At 47.4% G+C, this 13,273-nt stretch overlaps 1 protein-coding gene and 1 long non-coding RNA gene across 4 annotated transcripts; one reads left to right on the top strand and one right to left on the bottom strand.

The window, feature by feature from the left end:
- The first annotated feature begins 472 nt into the window (after nt 1-472).
- Nucleotides 473-6,056, top strand: ZNF691 (zinc finger protein 691). Of its 2 annotated transcripts, none has more exons than XM_043461655.1 (2): nt 473-534; nt 4,584-6,056. In XM_043461655.1, exon 2 carries the CDS (start codon nt 4,593-4,595, stop codon nt 5,439-5,441), a length of 849 nt encoding a protein of 282 aa, XP_043317590.1. In that variant the 5' UTR covers nt 473-534; nt 4,584-4,592; the 3' UTR covers nt 5,442-6,056. The 2 variants fall into 2 exon arrangements, with proteins under 2 accessions (XP_043317590.1, XP_043317589.1); XM_043461654.1 differs by having other exon boundaries at nt 474-534; nt 4,484-6,056.
- A 4,861-nt stretch (nt 6,057-10,917) lies between these two features.
- On the bottom strand, nt 10,918-12,670 carry LOC122437119. Of its 2 annotated transcripts, none has more exons than XR_006268179.1 (2): nt 12,068-12,670; nt 10,918-11,708 (listed from the first exon to the last, which is right to left on the bottom strand). It is a non-coding gene; the product is annotated as an uncharacterized LOC122437119 (long non-coding RNA). The 2 variants fall into 2 exon arrangements; XR_006268180.1 differs by having other exon boundaries at nt 10,918-11,664.
- Nucleotides 12,671-13,273: the final 603 nt, after the last annotated feature.

Raw genomic sequence — 13,273 nt, 5'->3', positions numbered from 1 at the left:
CTATAATTCATTATAAATAAATAGATTCCCTTCCAGTTTCCAAATCCTTTGACTTTAAATTATAAATCTCCAGTTGGGCGCGAGATTCTGGATTCGGGGGATGTCTACAGGATCGCCAAGGGTGGCAAATTTAGAGTGAAGAAGAAACTCTGAATTCGTGACCCCTAGGAGATCATGTAGGTTAGCGCTACATAGTCTACTACTTCCCACACTGGTGGCCCGCACTTTGGGCTTTAAACGCCGGAGCGCAGCAGGAAGCCCTCGACTTTACAGGGAATCCAGTCTCCACCACTAAATTCTAAACTTCTCAAATTTCTTCTCCGAGCCCATTATCTTCCACAGGACTACAACTCCCAGCAGGCCACACCAGGGATTCTTGCGTTGTGGCAGCCAGTATAGCCAGTAAAAAGGAAAGGGAATCCTCAGGAACCAATCCTGAAGAGGTAGGGCGGATCCTTTCCGGGTTCCGGTTCCGGCTCCTCCCCCCGGCTCAGCGAGGCGGCGCTGTTCCTGACCGGGAGACGCTGGAGCTAGGTGGGTTGGGGTCGGGCCCGAGGTCGCGGTGGCTAGGCGCTAGTGGCTTCGCGGGGAGCCCTCAGCTTAGTCCCTTTCCTCTCACCGGGCAGCTGGGGTTGTGGCTTTGTTCCGCGGACCCACTGGGGAGCAAACGGGGCCCTGTGTTCCCTCGTCCCAACTCCTGGCCCCTACCTGCCCGGCCAGCCTCTGGCCCCAAGCCCCTGCCTTCCCGCCCTTCTGTTGGCCTTTGAGTACCCAGTCCCGCTACCACTGACCATATCTTTGGCGTCAGCTTCTCCTTCTCTCCCACCCCTCCGGCCCCAACCCCGCCCGGCAGCTCTGGACCTAGCTCCTCTAGAACGCTCGTACCTCAGACTCCGCCCGGCTGCACACAGCCCAACCTCTTGGGTCGGGTTCCCACCCTGACCAGTCTCCTCGGACCCTCTGACTCTTTTGGTCCTCTTCTCTCTCTGTCTCCTTATCCACCTCCCTTGTTCAGTTCGCAGTTCTTTAACACATTTCTCCTGATATTTCCAAGCTCCCCTCTTTCCTTCCTCCCTCCAAGCCTCGACCCTAAAGGTCCCTCAGACCACTTTCCAGCTTGGTCCCGTCCCTCTAACCCAGGCCCTTGGCCTTCAACATCTCTGATCACCAGCCCCATCTTCTTGGCTCTTGTTAGACCTGGCTCCTTTTCCCCCGTCTCAGTCCCTTCCACCTGTGGTCCTGCCTGTACCTCTGAACCTCCTGCGAAGACAAGCGCCATGAGTCCCTTTCTCCCCAAATCTCTGAAATGTGATATGGAAATGCTCTTTACCTGGCACTGTCTTCTTAGATGGTGGGTTCCCCATCTCTGTCAGTTCCAGTTTTCCTCACCCATCCTGCAAGTCCTGACTAAAAGACTACCTTTTCCATGAAGCTGCTTATCCCTGAACTCTTCAGGGAGATATGCCTGTGTCATCAGAATTTCCATGGGACTGTATTTATTACTGGTGTAGCGCTTAAAAGCACTGGCTTTGGAGCGATGGGCATGGCTCCCAGTTCTGCCACTCATTTGCTGTGTGCCCTTGGGCAAATTACAAGTTTCTTGCTTCTCCTGGAACTTAACCTTCTACACTTGTATGACAGTTTCTGGGGTTGGTGGCCCATGACGCTGCACTGTACCATAAAGTCTTTTAGGGTGGTGACTATAGTCTTAAATCTTATTCAACCCAGCATTCAGCTCTGGGAAGAGTCGGAGCTTGGTATATTGTGGATTCTCAGTATAGTAGGATCAGTAGTGAGTGGAGGCTTTGTAGCTCATTGCATAAAGAGAGATATTGGAGCCCTAGGTGGGATGGGCAGGAGTGGGAGGTAAATTAAGATCATAACCATTCACTCATACTTAAAAAATTTTGAGCACCAGGCCTTGTGCTGGAGACATTCCCAAACCAGTTCCTGTCCACAAATTGCTTATAAACTAATAGTGGGAACAGACATGTAAGCAGATAATTGCAAGACACCTTAAAAGCCAGTACAAGATCCTGTGAATGCATAAAGGAGGAAGTGGGCAGAAATTAAGAGATAGCTAAGGAATCGTGGGTGAGAATAGACACAAGTAAGCATGAAATGGGTTGTGGAGACAGGCCTGGTCTTCAGTTTATTTAGCAAATATTTACTAAGGATCTATGTTTGACAGCCACTGCTCTAGGAGTTTGGTTTACATTAATGAATAAATCAAAGAACCTGGCCCTAATGGGACTCATGTTTTGCAGGGGCAGGCCTATACTAAATAACAGACATAAAGAACAGATCATTAGAAGGTGAGAAGTGCTATGGGGCAAGGGGGAACTGAGTGTGGGGGAAGGGGTTATAATTTTTATTTTTAACTTTTTGTTTTGGAGGGGTTGTGATTTTTAAAGGGATGGTCAGGAGACAGTGACTAAGTATCAAGGAATAGTTTCTGATTTATTTATTATTTATTTTTGCAGTTTTGGAAGTGAAGCAGCCTTTTTTTTTTTTTAAACATTACTTACCTAGATTCTTGAAAACGAAAAACAAAAACACTCTTAACAGAGATTGGTAGATTATAGTTTGCTTTCTTTTGTTTAAAATGAAGTTTTGTTAGGATACAGCCACACCCAATCATTTATGGATTTTCTATGCCTGCTTTTATGATACAACGGCACAGTTGAATAGTTGCAGCAGAGATCCTGTGGCCCCAAATATTTACTAAGTATATACTCCCTGGTCCTTTACAGAAAAAGTTTACTGACCACCCCCCCACCCCACTCCTTAAAGGTTTAACGTACTGTCCATATTTCACATTTTAGATTATATACAGTGTACCATTTTTTAATTGAATGTTTTCCTTTTCTAACAAGATCATGTAAGGAATCTTTTTCATCCTTGCCTTCTTTACAGGGCTAGCATATAGTGTCTTCAGCAGTTAATCGCAGCTGTCATGTACTGAATGACTAGTACATGCCACACTTTACACTGAGCATTTGATAGGCGTTTCCTCTCACAGTCCGGCTGTGTCAGTTGGTATCACAATTTTAGTGATACAGGAGTTGAGGCTCAGGGTGGTTGAGTAATTTGCAGAGTTGTAAAGAGAGTATATGTCACCATTGGGATCCAGCCCTAAATGTAGTTGGTGTCCCTTCCATTATTCTTTGTTGTTATTTTCCACAAAGGTTGAAGAATTGCCAATCTTTCATTCACTGTCGTCAGTGTTCCATCATAGCCTGGGCTTCCCTCCCTCATCCCCTTGTTCATGTCACTCTAAAGTATTTCCACCAGTCCACTCTGCCTTTTGAAATGCCATTATTTCCTCAAGGTTCAGAGGAAACACCACTCTCCTCTTATCAGTACTTTCTCCCCCTCATTTGCCGTCCTTGTCTGTAGGAACTCAAAAGGAGTCTGTGCAGCTTAGCAAGCATCTACTGATGTATGCACAAATAGGCCCCGTGCTGGGCACCGTGTGTGGGGGGCGGAGGTGGGGGCACGGGGGAGTGTGTGCCTGTGAGACTGTGTGGTGTGAGAGTATAGCTGGGTGTGTGTGTGATGTGTGGTTGTGTAGCCATGTATTGGTTCTGTGTATGGGAGGGCTGTGTGTGGTGTGTGTGATTGGTACATGTGTGGCTGTGTATGTGTGATTGCATGATATGCACGTGTGTTGTAAGAGTGACTGAGTGTGTTTGAATATGACTGTGTGTTTGGTGAGTACGCCTCTGTGTGTGGTATGAGACTGTGTGTGTAGGCACTGCTCTGTGGGGTGTGTGAGTGGAAGTGGGTACTGCCCAATCAGAACAGACACAGTGCAGGCTCTGCAGTGGATCTTGGAGGACCCAGATGTTACCCTTTATTTGTCAGACTATGGTGAGATGTGGGGAAGGGAAGGGTGGTGGAACACTTAAGAGGATTCAGAGCTGGGCCTTGTGAGTGAGTAGGAATTAGAGGTTACTGTTATTTTCAGTTTGAAAGCAAGCAGATAGAGGGATACTTGTAAGGAAGGTTTTTCCAGAAAAGATTAAACAGAATGGGAATTTCAGTTAACTTACATTTAGGCAGAAAAATCAAACTCACCCCCTAGTGGACGCTCTTGTACTTGCAGGTGAATTAGAGTCTAGACTGTTGTGGTTTAGTGTGGTAGTAAGATAAGTGACTTAGCACGCATGCATGCATTGGAGAAGGAAATGGCAGCCCACTCCAGTGTTCCTGCCTGGAGAATCCCAGGGACAGGGGAGCTTGGTGGGCTGCCGTCTATGGGATTGCACAGGGTTGGACACGACTGAAATGACTTAGCAGCAAGATAAGTGACATTATGCAAATTTCACAAATAACATCTTTTGGGGATGGACAAAGCTGGGGGCCTTCTTTTTGCTGTGGTGGGTAACTTTACGTATCTGTGGAGGTTTGTCACTTAAAAGTTAGTAAAGGCATTCTTCCAAGTATTCCAGTTAATGGAATGAAATGGTTCTTTCTATAGGGATCGTGTACTGGGATAGAATCAAACCAGGATAGAAGATTCCCTGGGGGCTGGCCTGACCCATGGAATAAAGGCGTTGGCCATTTGTGTTCATTCTCAGGGTTCAGAGATGGGCAGTGAGAAGGAGCAGAGCCCAGAACAGCACCTGCCCGAGGAAGGGGAACGGGGTAATAAGCCGTGGAGAGTGGTTGACTCCGAGATCCCGGATGGGGACAAAGAGCCTGGGCAAGCAAGCCCGTCAGAGGGGCCACAAGGGCCCCGTCCAGAAGAGCCCACGCAGGAAGTTGCTGTCCCTGCTGCAGAGCCGGAGGACCTCTCTGTTCCTCGGAGGCCCGAGGTGGATGAGAAGCCCTTTGTATGTGTCCAGTGCGGCAAAACCTTCAACAACACCTCCAACCTGAGGACACACCAGCGCATCCACACGGGCGAGAAGCCTTACCAGTGTTCCGAGTGTGGTAAGAGCTTCTCCAGAAGCTCCAACCGGATCCGCCACGAGCGCATCCACCTGGAGGAGAAGCACTACAAGTGCCCCAACTGCGAGCAGCGCTTCCGGCGGCACGCGGACCTCACCACGCACCAGCAGGACCACCTGGGCCGGCGGCCCTTCCGCTGCGACCTCTGTGGCAAGAGCTTCGGCCAGAGCTCGGCGCTGGCCGTGCACTACCGGACCCACCTGGAGCCCGCGCCCTACATCTGCTGCGAGTGCGGGAAGAGCTTCAGCAACAGCTCCAGCTTCGGCGTGCACCACCGCACCCACACGGGCGAGCGGCCCTACGAGTGCGCCGAGTGCGGGCGGACCTTCAGCGACATCTCCAACTTCGGGGCGCACCAGCGGACCCACAGGGGCGAGAAGCCCTACCGGTGCACCGTGTGCGGGAAGCACTTCTCCCGCAGCTCCAATCTCATCCGCCACCAGAAAACACACCGGGGAGAGCCGGCCGGGAAAGAGTCCAGCTGAAGCGGGCGAGGGAGAGAGGACAGGGCAAGGGGTCCCAGCCTAGCGTAGAAAGAGCTTTAGGATCTGCTGCTGCCCCCTTGACGTCAAGCCCTTCTCCCACTTTGGAGAATGGTTTTTCTGTTGCCTCTGAAGCCAGGATCTCCAGGAAGTCAGAGAAGGGACTCTGAGTAAAAATCTTTACATTTTTCCAGGCCAATTTCTTGTGGTAGAAAGTCAGAGGACTCTCTTAGTTTCATCTCCTTGGGGTGAAAGAGAAATAGGGTAGGCTTAGTACTTGCTCATATCATTAGGGTGACCGTCCCCTGGCCTTTAAGGAAGTACCTGTGAGATGAGCATCACTGTCTGGAGGGCCTCTGTATTGTATATGGACTGCTTGAGCTTAGGGCGCACTGCAGGGGTCCACTAATTCCACCCACTGTGCCTCAATCAGACAGGGAGGAAGGGGCTTCCCAGGCCTGGAGAAGAGGTCTGAGGTCCTACTTTAGGAATGAAAGGGAAACCCTCAAGGAGCCATGATCCAGGGACCTTCACATTCCCTCATGTTTGTGACTCATCATCCCCAGCCCAGCGTGCATCTGTTTCCCCAGGAATAGCAGTAAAACCCTTTAATGAAAAGGACCCGTGTACTTATTTGGAGGCATCAAAGAGGTGGAGAGATGGTCACACTGCCACTACTCTGGAAGGGAGTTGAATTCCAAGAAAGAATGGGTGACTGTTCTGAAAAGCAAAAGGAAGCTGCTGACTGAGGTCTGTGAGGAAGAAGGGGAGAGAGAGGGAAGTAATATTAATTGAGCATCTGCTGTGTGCCCTAGATCCTGCAGGTCACATTCCCATTCTTTATTTAGTTGCAGCAGCCTGCAAGGGAGTGCGCTGAGGAGACCAGTGAGGAAAGGTGAAATCGCTTGCTGTGAATCACATTATGGGTATGTTGGTAGAGCCAGGGTGCAGCCTGGGTCTCCCTTGTTTCTGAGCAGATGCTCTTTCACTGCATTCACCTTGTTGGGTTCTGAAGGAGGAGCCGCTTTGGGAGCTGGCCTGGGACGAGGTGATTTCCTAGAAGTGGGAGCTAGCGTGGCCTCTTGAGACAGCCCTGGACCCTTTGCTCTGTGGGACGCCAGTGCCAAGGATGAGAACCTTTTCAACTTTAGATTGATAATAGATTGATGTTATTCTGTGCCTAGGAAATATGACTGTAACTTGGAATAGGGGCTGAGGGGTGGGACAAAGTGAACTTAGAGAGAGAGTCTGCCCTTAGTAGCAGCAGTTTAGTTCCTAAGGTTGGGATAGCTTGGTAGAGGTCAGGCCTGGCTTCCTGCCCTTCTGAAGGCCTGGCTCCATGTGGCAAGTTTTCAGTGTTTTCTGCATTAAAGTTTATAGAGTTCACCCAGATTTCCTCCAACAAATACAAAAGACCCCCATCTCTGGCCACTCGGGTTCTGTTCTTCCAGAGTGAGGAGCCTTCATCTGTCGCCAGCTGGCAGAATGTGAGTGGCACAGCTGATGACCTGACCTGCTACAACGGGATCCTGCCACCCACCCAGGAGGGGATGTGCCTTTATTTTTTCTAACCATAAAACATGACTTCCAAACAATTCCCTGATATTTGTAGGGTCCTTTTCAGTTTACAAAGCACTTTTATTTCATATACATTTTCCTGCTCCTTGAAAATCTTCATACAAGGTATTTTAAACATATAGTCACCCAACTTGTATGTATAAATTGCTTCCTAATAATAGAAGTTGCCAGGGGCTTCCTGGCTGTACAATGGTTTAAGACTACTTCCACTGAGGTGCTGCGGGTTTGATCCTGGCCGGGGAGCTAAAATCTCACATGCCACGTGGCCAAAAATAAAACTTAGAAGTTGCCATCTGACACCTACTGAGCGCCAGTTATTTCTGATCTGCATGACTAGTCTGCAAAGTGGCAGTATCCCCATTTTGAAGATAAGGAAATTCTGAGGGGTTAAATGACCTGACTTAATGGCTGAGCTGGGATTCCAGTTAGGCCAGCTCTTCATTTTTGCTCATTACCAAGCTAGGTCTGCTGGTCTCCTCTCAGTCTGGGAGCTTGGTAACATTAACCTTCCAGACCCAGAGCCTTAGTGACAACTGCAATGACTTGGAGTCTTGCTAGACCTGCTTTGAGCTTGCTGGCCCATCTCATTTGCCCTTTTCCGACCAATTTTATAGGCTATGTTTTCAGTGTTGATCCAGGCTATTGAGTTCTGATTAGTCCATTTATTCACTCTGATTTCCTTTTTTGCTAACTTCCTTTATTTTCTTCATTCCTTTTTTCCTCTTCCCGTCTCTCTTTCCCCTCCCCTTCTTTCCTCCCTCCCCACTCTGCTCCTCTCTCTCCTAGTTACTAGGAATACTGACAGTGAAGACGTGGCTCCTGTATTCTCTACTGTGGGGTGGCTGCCAGGTTTCAACAGCAGACAAACCTGGAAGGGTGGGGCTCCCATCAACTCCTGGCACTTGATCCTGGTGTGGTGACCACCCACAGGCTCCCTGCCCCTGGACTGAATTCACATGAAGCCCCTTCCCCTCCCGTCAGCCTTTTGGCCTGCATGCAACTCAGTTCTATCCACCAACATTTATGAAGCAGCTATTACATGTCAGGAAGCAGGGAGTTCTCCCTGCCTCACCTGAGGGAGTTCTGACTGGATGCCTGAGAGGGTCTGGAGCAGGGAAGGGCTGTTGTGGGCAGGTGTGGAGAAGGGGAAAGCTGCGCATGCGTAGCCTATGTACAGGCCCTCTCTTCCCTCAGCTCTGGAGGACCTTGACCCCTGAACTCTATGATAGGAAAGATCTAAGGGGCATCAACAGCTGTAGACAGAGCTCCTGGGCCCCAACTTCTGTTGGGATAGGCAGTCACCTCTGGTCTCCTCATGCTCTGAAGTTCCTGGTTCCTTCTGCCATGAGATCCCAGATGAAAGCAGAGACCCGCATGTACCTTTACCTGCAGGTCTTGCCACCCACCATCCAATACTCCTTGGAATAAAGGCGTTTTCCCAGTCTCTAGTCCACAGAGAGACATCAACCCATTACGATTTGGGCAACAATACTTCTTTCCCATTTAGTCTCACAACACCATAGCGCAGGCAAATTACAGGATTGCTTTTGATGGAGCCTAGAAGATAGGTCTGGAACCAGTCCTACGCAGGTTTGGGTATTGGGAAATAGTGATTATAATAGCATTTACTATTGATCTTAATGTCTAAGTCTTCGTAATTCTGCAAGGTAATTATTTTCATTTTGCCGATGAAGAAATGGAGGTTCAGTTAGATGAAGTAATTTGCCCATTTAAGGTCACATGGCCATTAGGTGGCTCACCTGGGACTTTAACCAACCCAGACCTGATACTAAGGCCTTCTTCTTAATGACTACATGGTAATTAAGCCTTGCTCCCTGGACCCCCACTCCCCGTCAGGTCCCACTACTCCTTAGAGTGGTCCTATCCCAGAAGGATGTTCTTTTACATCTCTATCATGGTTATTCGGCTTGGCCTAGGAATTGTTCCTGGAGAACTGAGTACACTGGGGTGTACTGAGCCGAAGCCAGGCTGCTGAGGGTAAGGTCTGAACAAGACCAGGGATCAGCTGGAGCCCTGTGAGGCTCCTCCCTCCCCCATAGGGTGTCTTCTGGGCAGTACAGCATCTTGCTCTAGTCCCCAGGGTGATTTGGGACCCTGGGACAACCGGGGCTTGCTCTTCCTCTTCACCGGACACTGCGAAGCTGCAGGACTTTCTCTTTCGCCTGCTCTGGGACACCGCCCAGGGCCTCAGCTTCCTGCCCTGAGGCTCCCACCCTGGGTTTAATTTTCACCAACCCTAGTGTGAGACACCAGACCAGGGTACAGCCTGCAGAGCTCCTTCACCTGCAGTAGCAGGCCAGTGATGGGGGGAGGGAGGAGCCTCCAGGAAGAGGTGAAGAATAACGACCACTTTACCCTTCAGAGTTCTTGCCTGAGACCCATGTCACAAAAGACAGATGAACAGGAGGAAAACAAGGTTATTCATGTGTATATCTCACAAACCTGAGAGGCACCCAGGGAAAATGAGTTAACTCACCCAGGTGGTCTAAAGTTCAGTTGTGTCCAACTCTGCCACCCCATGTAGCCCACCAGGCTCCTATGTCTGTGGGATTTCCCAGGCAAGAATACTGGAATGGGTTGTCATTTCCTCCTCCAGGGTATCTTTCTGACCCAGGGATCGAATTCACATTGCCTGCTTTCTTTACCACTGCGCCACCTGGGAAGCCCAAGTGGCCTAAACCAGCAGTTTAAATACCATCTTTAGCCAAAGGAGAAATAAAGGTGAGGGTGAGTAAGCCAGTTATGGGGAGGTTGCCAGGAAGAGCAGGATAAACAAGTGTAAGGTTTGTTATGCAGATTAAAGTCTCTGCCTTCCCCATTAGTAAGATTCTCTTACTATTTAGTTGTTTTCTCCTAGTGCAGCGAGGGAGACACCCTCACAAATAAAGATATCCTTCATAAGTGTAAATTTCCCTTTCAAAAGAAGTAATTCCTACTCTGTTTTTCTGAGTCATTCCTTCCGACTGTGGAGACTGGCACTGGAACCCAGAGTTCCAAGGCAGGATGGTAGGTGTCATTTACAGTTGTTCCCAGGGGCCTGTGGGAGCAGCCCCGGGGAGGGCCCTAACCTGGCCTGTATTGGACGTTGGCCCCAGGAGTGAATAGGACAGTCCTTCCTGCTAGGAACTCAGAGGAACGGAAACTCCCTTGTGAACAAGGTACTGGGGGAACACAGGCAGGATGCCTAACTTCACAGGAGAGGAGAAGGCTGAGAGGATTGAATCTGGTCTTGGAGAATGAGTGAGTGTTTACTAGTTAAAGAAGAGGAAGGCTATTTCTGATGGAAGGGAAGCTTTAGTGTTTTAGGGAACAGTGAAACATTTGAGGTAGTGAAGATTGTCCTGGGTGAGGAGATGAGGTTGGTAAGGTAGTCAGGGACTGGGTCCTGAAGGGTGTTGGATGCCAGGATAAAGAATTTCAGGTTGTGGACAGTAGAGAATTTTAAAGCCAAGAGACTGCATGATCACATTCATGCCTGAGGTTCCTGTGGTCTGTGCAATCCTCTATGTCAACAAAAAATTAATCAGGCGATCTAAGAAAAAAATGGAAAATTTTATTTGAGCCATACTGAGGATTATGACTCAGGAACAGTCTCTCAGAAAGCTCTGAGAGACTGTTCCACCCATTAGAGGTCAAAGCAAAGTTATATAAATTTTTGAGACAGAGGGTTGTACATTAAGTGTTATTGACAGTTTACACAATCCAGATCTGTGCGTACAAAGCAAGCAGTGGGCCTTGGGTCATCATGGCCATTCCAAGATGAAGAAGGAAGGTTATCTCCTACGGAGTTACAACCCTTGATGAGATTAAGAAGAAATGTTATCTCCGAATGAGGTCTGGTCAGTGCAGGTGCATAACACACAGTAAAGGGGAGGGAGGAGGAGAAAATAAAAATTTTATTTAAAATTTTGTCTTACCATAAAATATAAATTTTATTTCATCACTTGTTTTGTCCCCATTTGCTTTATCACAGAACTAAGCACCTTCATGAGTTCCCTGGGAAGTTCTGTCATATCAAGCATTTGTACAGCTAGAATCCCTTCGAGAGACTGGGAATCTTGGGGAGGGGTCTCATCAGGGTGTGGGACTAACTCCTCCCATCACTGTTGTTACCCCTTCTCTCTCAGATTGCTGTGGAAACTCCAGGTCGTTTTACTCTTATTATAAAAAAGCTGTTCAGCTCTCCTCAGCTTCTGATAATTTGTATATGCAAACACATTAAGGGACTCAGCAGAACAAAGGCCCCACCATTTAACAGTGGTACAGTTCAGTCACTCAGTCATGCCCAACTCTTGGCGACAGCGGTACATCCATCCCCAAAAAGCAGTTGTAAAAGAAATCCAAACAACAAATATCCTGGAAGATTTGCAAAGCATGCGAACATATTAAAGGTTCAAGATAGTCATGTGAGCACAAGTGGTTGTTCCCACTTCTTTTTGAGATCCCCATTAATAGGACAGAATAGGAATATAAACACCTAACAGCAAAGAGAATGGCAGGGAGATGGGGTGGCCGGTGAAGCGGTGTCAACACATTTCTAGAAGTGGATGACAACACGCTGGTGGCTCAGCAGAGTGGAGGAAGCCATGGCCCAGAAGGTAGGTGATGGACGTGACAGCCAGTCTTCCTGGAAAGATCCCACAGAGGCTCTGAGTTCATAACCAGCAAGTACTGAGGACAGACATGAAAAGTGGACCTAAAAGTGAGGGCATTGGTAGAAGGTCTTTCTGTGTAGAAAGACCTACCCCTCAACCTTCAAAATGGAGAGTGATTGGCACTTACCTTCAGACAAGCAACACACCACACACACACAGCCAAACCAAGAAGGATCATTCTACGAAAATCCAGTAAGTCCCTAGGAGGAATCTAGGGTGTTGAATGCGGTGTTGACATCTCAGAGTAAAACTTGTTATTCTGACATTTATAAGCCCTCCGTCTACGGGGTCGCACAGAGTCGGACACGACTGAAGTGACTTAGCAGCAGCATAAGCCCCCCACCCTCCCCCGCCAAGAATCACCCAAACACTCACCCTGTAGTAATTCCTGACAGAAAACCCTACTGCCGAAAGTCCTTCATGGTCCAGGGCAGGGAAGCAGACACAGCAGCAGAGGAAACACAGCAACAGAAGAAACCAACACAATTACTGAGCTTGTTGGTCTGTTATTCTATAAACACACAACCAGCAGCACCGGAATTATAAAGGCAGTTAAAAGCACGAGAGACAACATAAACAGAGTAGGTGGCTCCAGACAACAGAAAGTTAAAATGGCACAGTGGAATCATTTGTAAAAAATTGATTATAGTTAATTGGCTTCAGGTATATGTTGGTTTTGGGTATACAACATAGTGATTCGGAATTTTTACAGATAATACTCCATTTAAAATTATTACATTGGTTATATTCTCTGTGCCGTACAATATATCCTTGTACTTCATTTTATACGTGGTGGTTAGTAACTTAGTCCCCAACCCTATCTTGTCCCTCTCTCCCCCCACTGGTGACCACTAGTTTGCTCCCTATTTCTATGAATCTGCTTCTGTTTTGTTATATTCATTCATTTTACTTTTTAAATTTCACATATAAGGGATAACAAAGTTATTTATTTCACTAAGCGTAATACCTCCAGGTCCATCCATGTTATTGCAAATAGCAAAATTTCATTCTTTTCATGGCTGAGTAATAGTCCATTGTATGTATGTATGTATGTATGTATGTGTGTGTATATATATATATGTATATACACACATATATACACATATATACATATATATTTATACATATATATATGTACACCACATCTTCTTTATTCATTCATCTGTTGAGGGACACTTGGCTTGTTTCCATATCTTGGCCATTGTAAATAATGTTGCTATGAGCATTGAGATGCATTTATCTTTTTGAATTAGTATTTTTGTCTTTTTTCGGCTATATATCCAGGATGGAATTGCTGGGTCATATGGTAGTTCTATTTTTAGTTTTTTGAGAAACTTTATTGTTTGCCATAGTGGCAGCACTAATTACATTCCCACCAACAGTGTACAAGTTTCCTTTTTCTCCACATTCTCTCCAGTGTTTGTTATCTGTGGTCTTGTTGATGACAGCCATTCTGACAGGTATGAAGTGATATCTTGTGGTTTTAATTTCTTTGATGAGTAGTGGTGTTGAACATCTTTTCATATGCCTATTGGCCATCTGCATACCTTCTTTGGAAAAGTGTGTAAGTCTTCTGAACAT

This window comes from Cervus canadensis, chromosome 2 (assembly GCF_019320065.1).
Source record: "Cervus canadensis isolate Bull #8, Minnesota chromosome 2, ASM1932006v1, whole genome shotgun sequence".
Lineage (NCBI taxonomy): Eukaryota > Metazoa > Chordata > Mammalia > Artiodactyla > Cervidae > Cervus > Cervus canadensis.
This window is presented reverse-complemented; position numbering and strand designations above follow the sequence as displayed.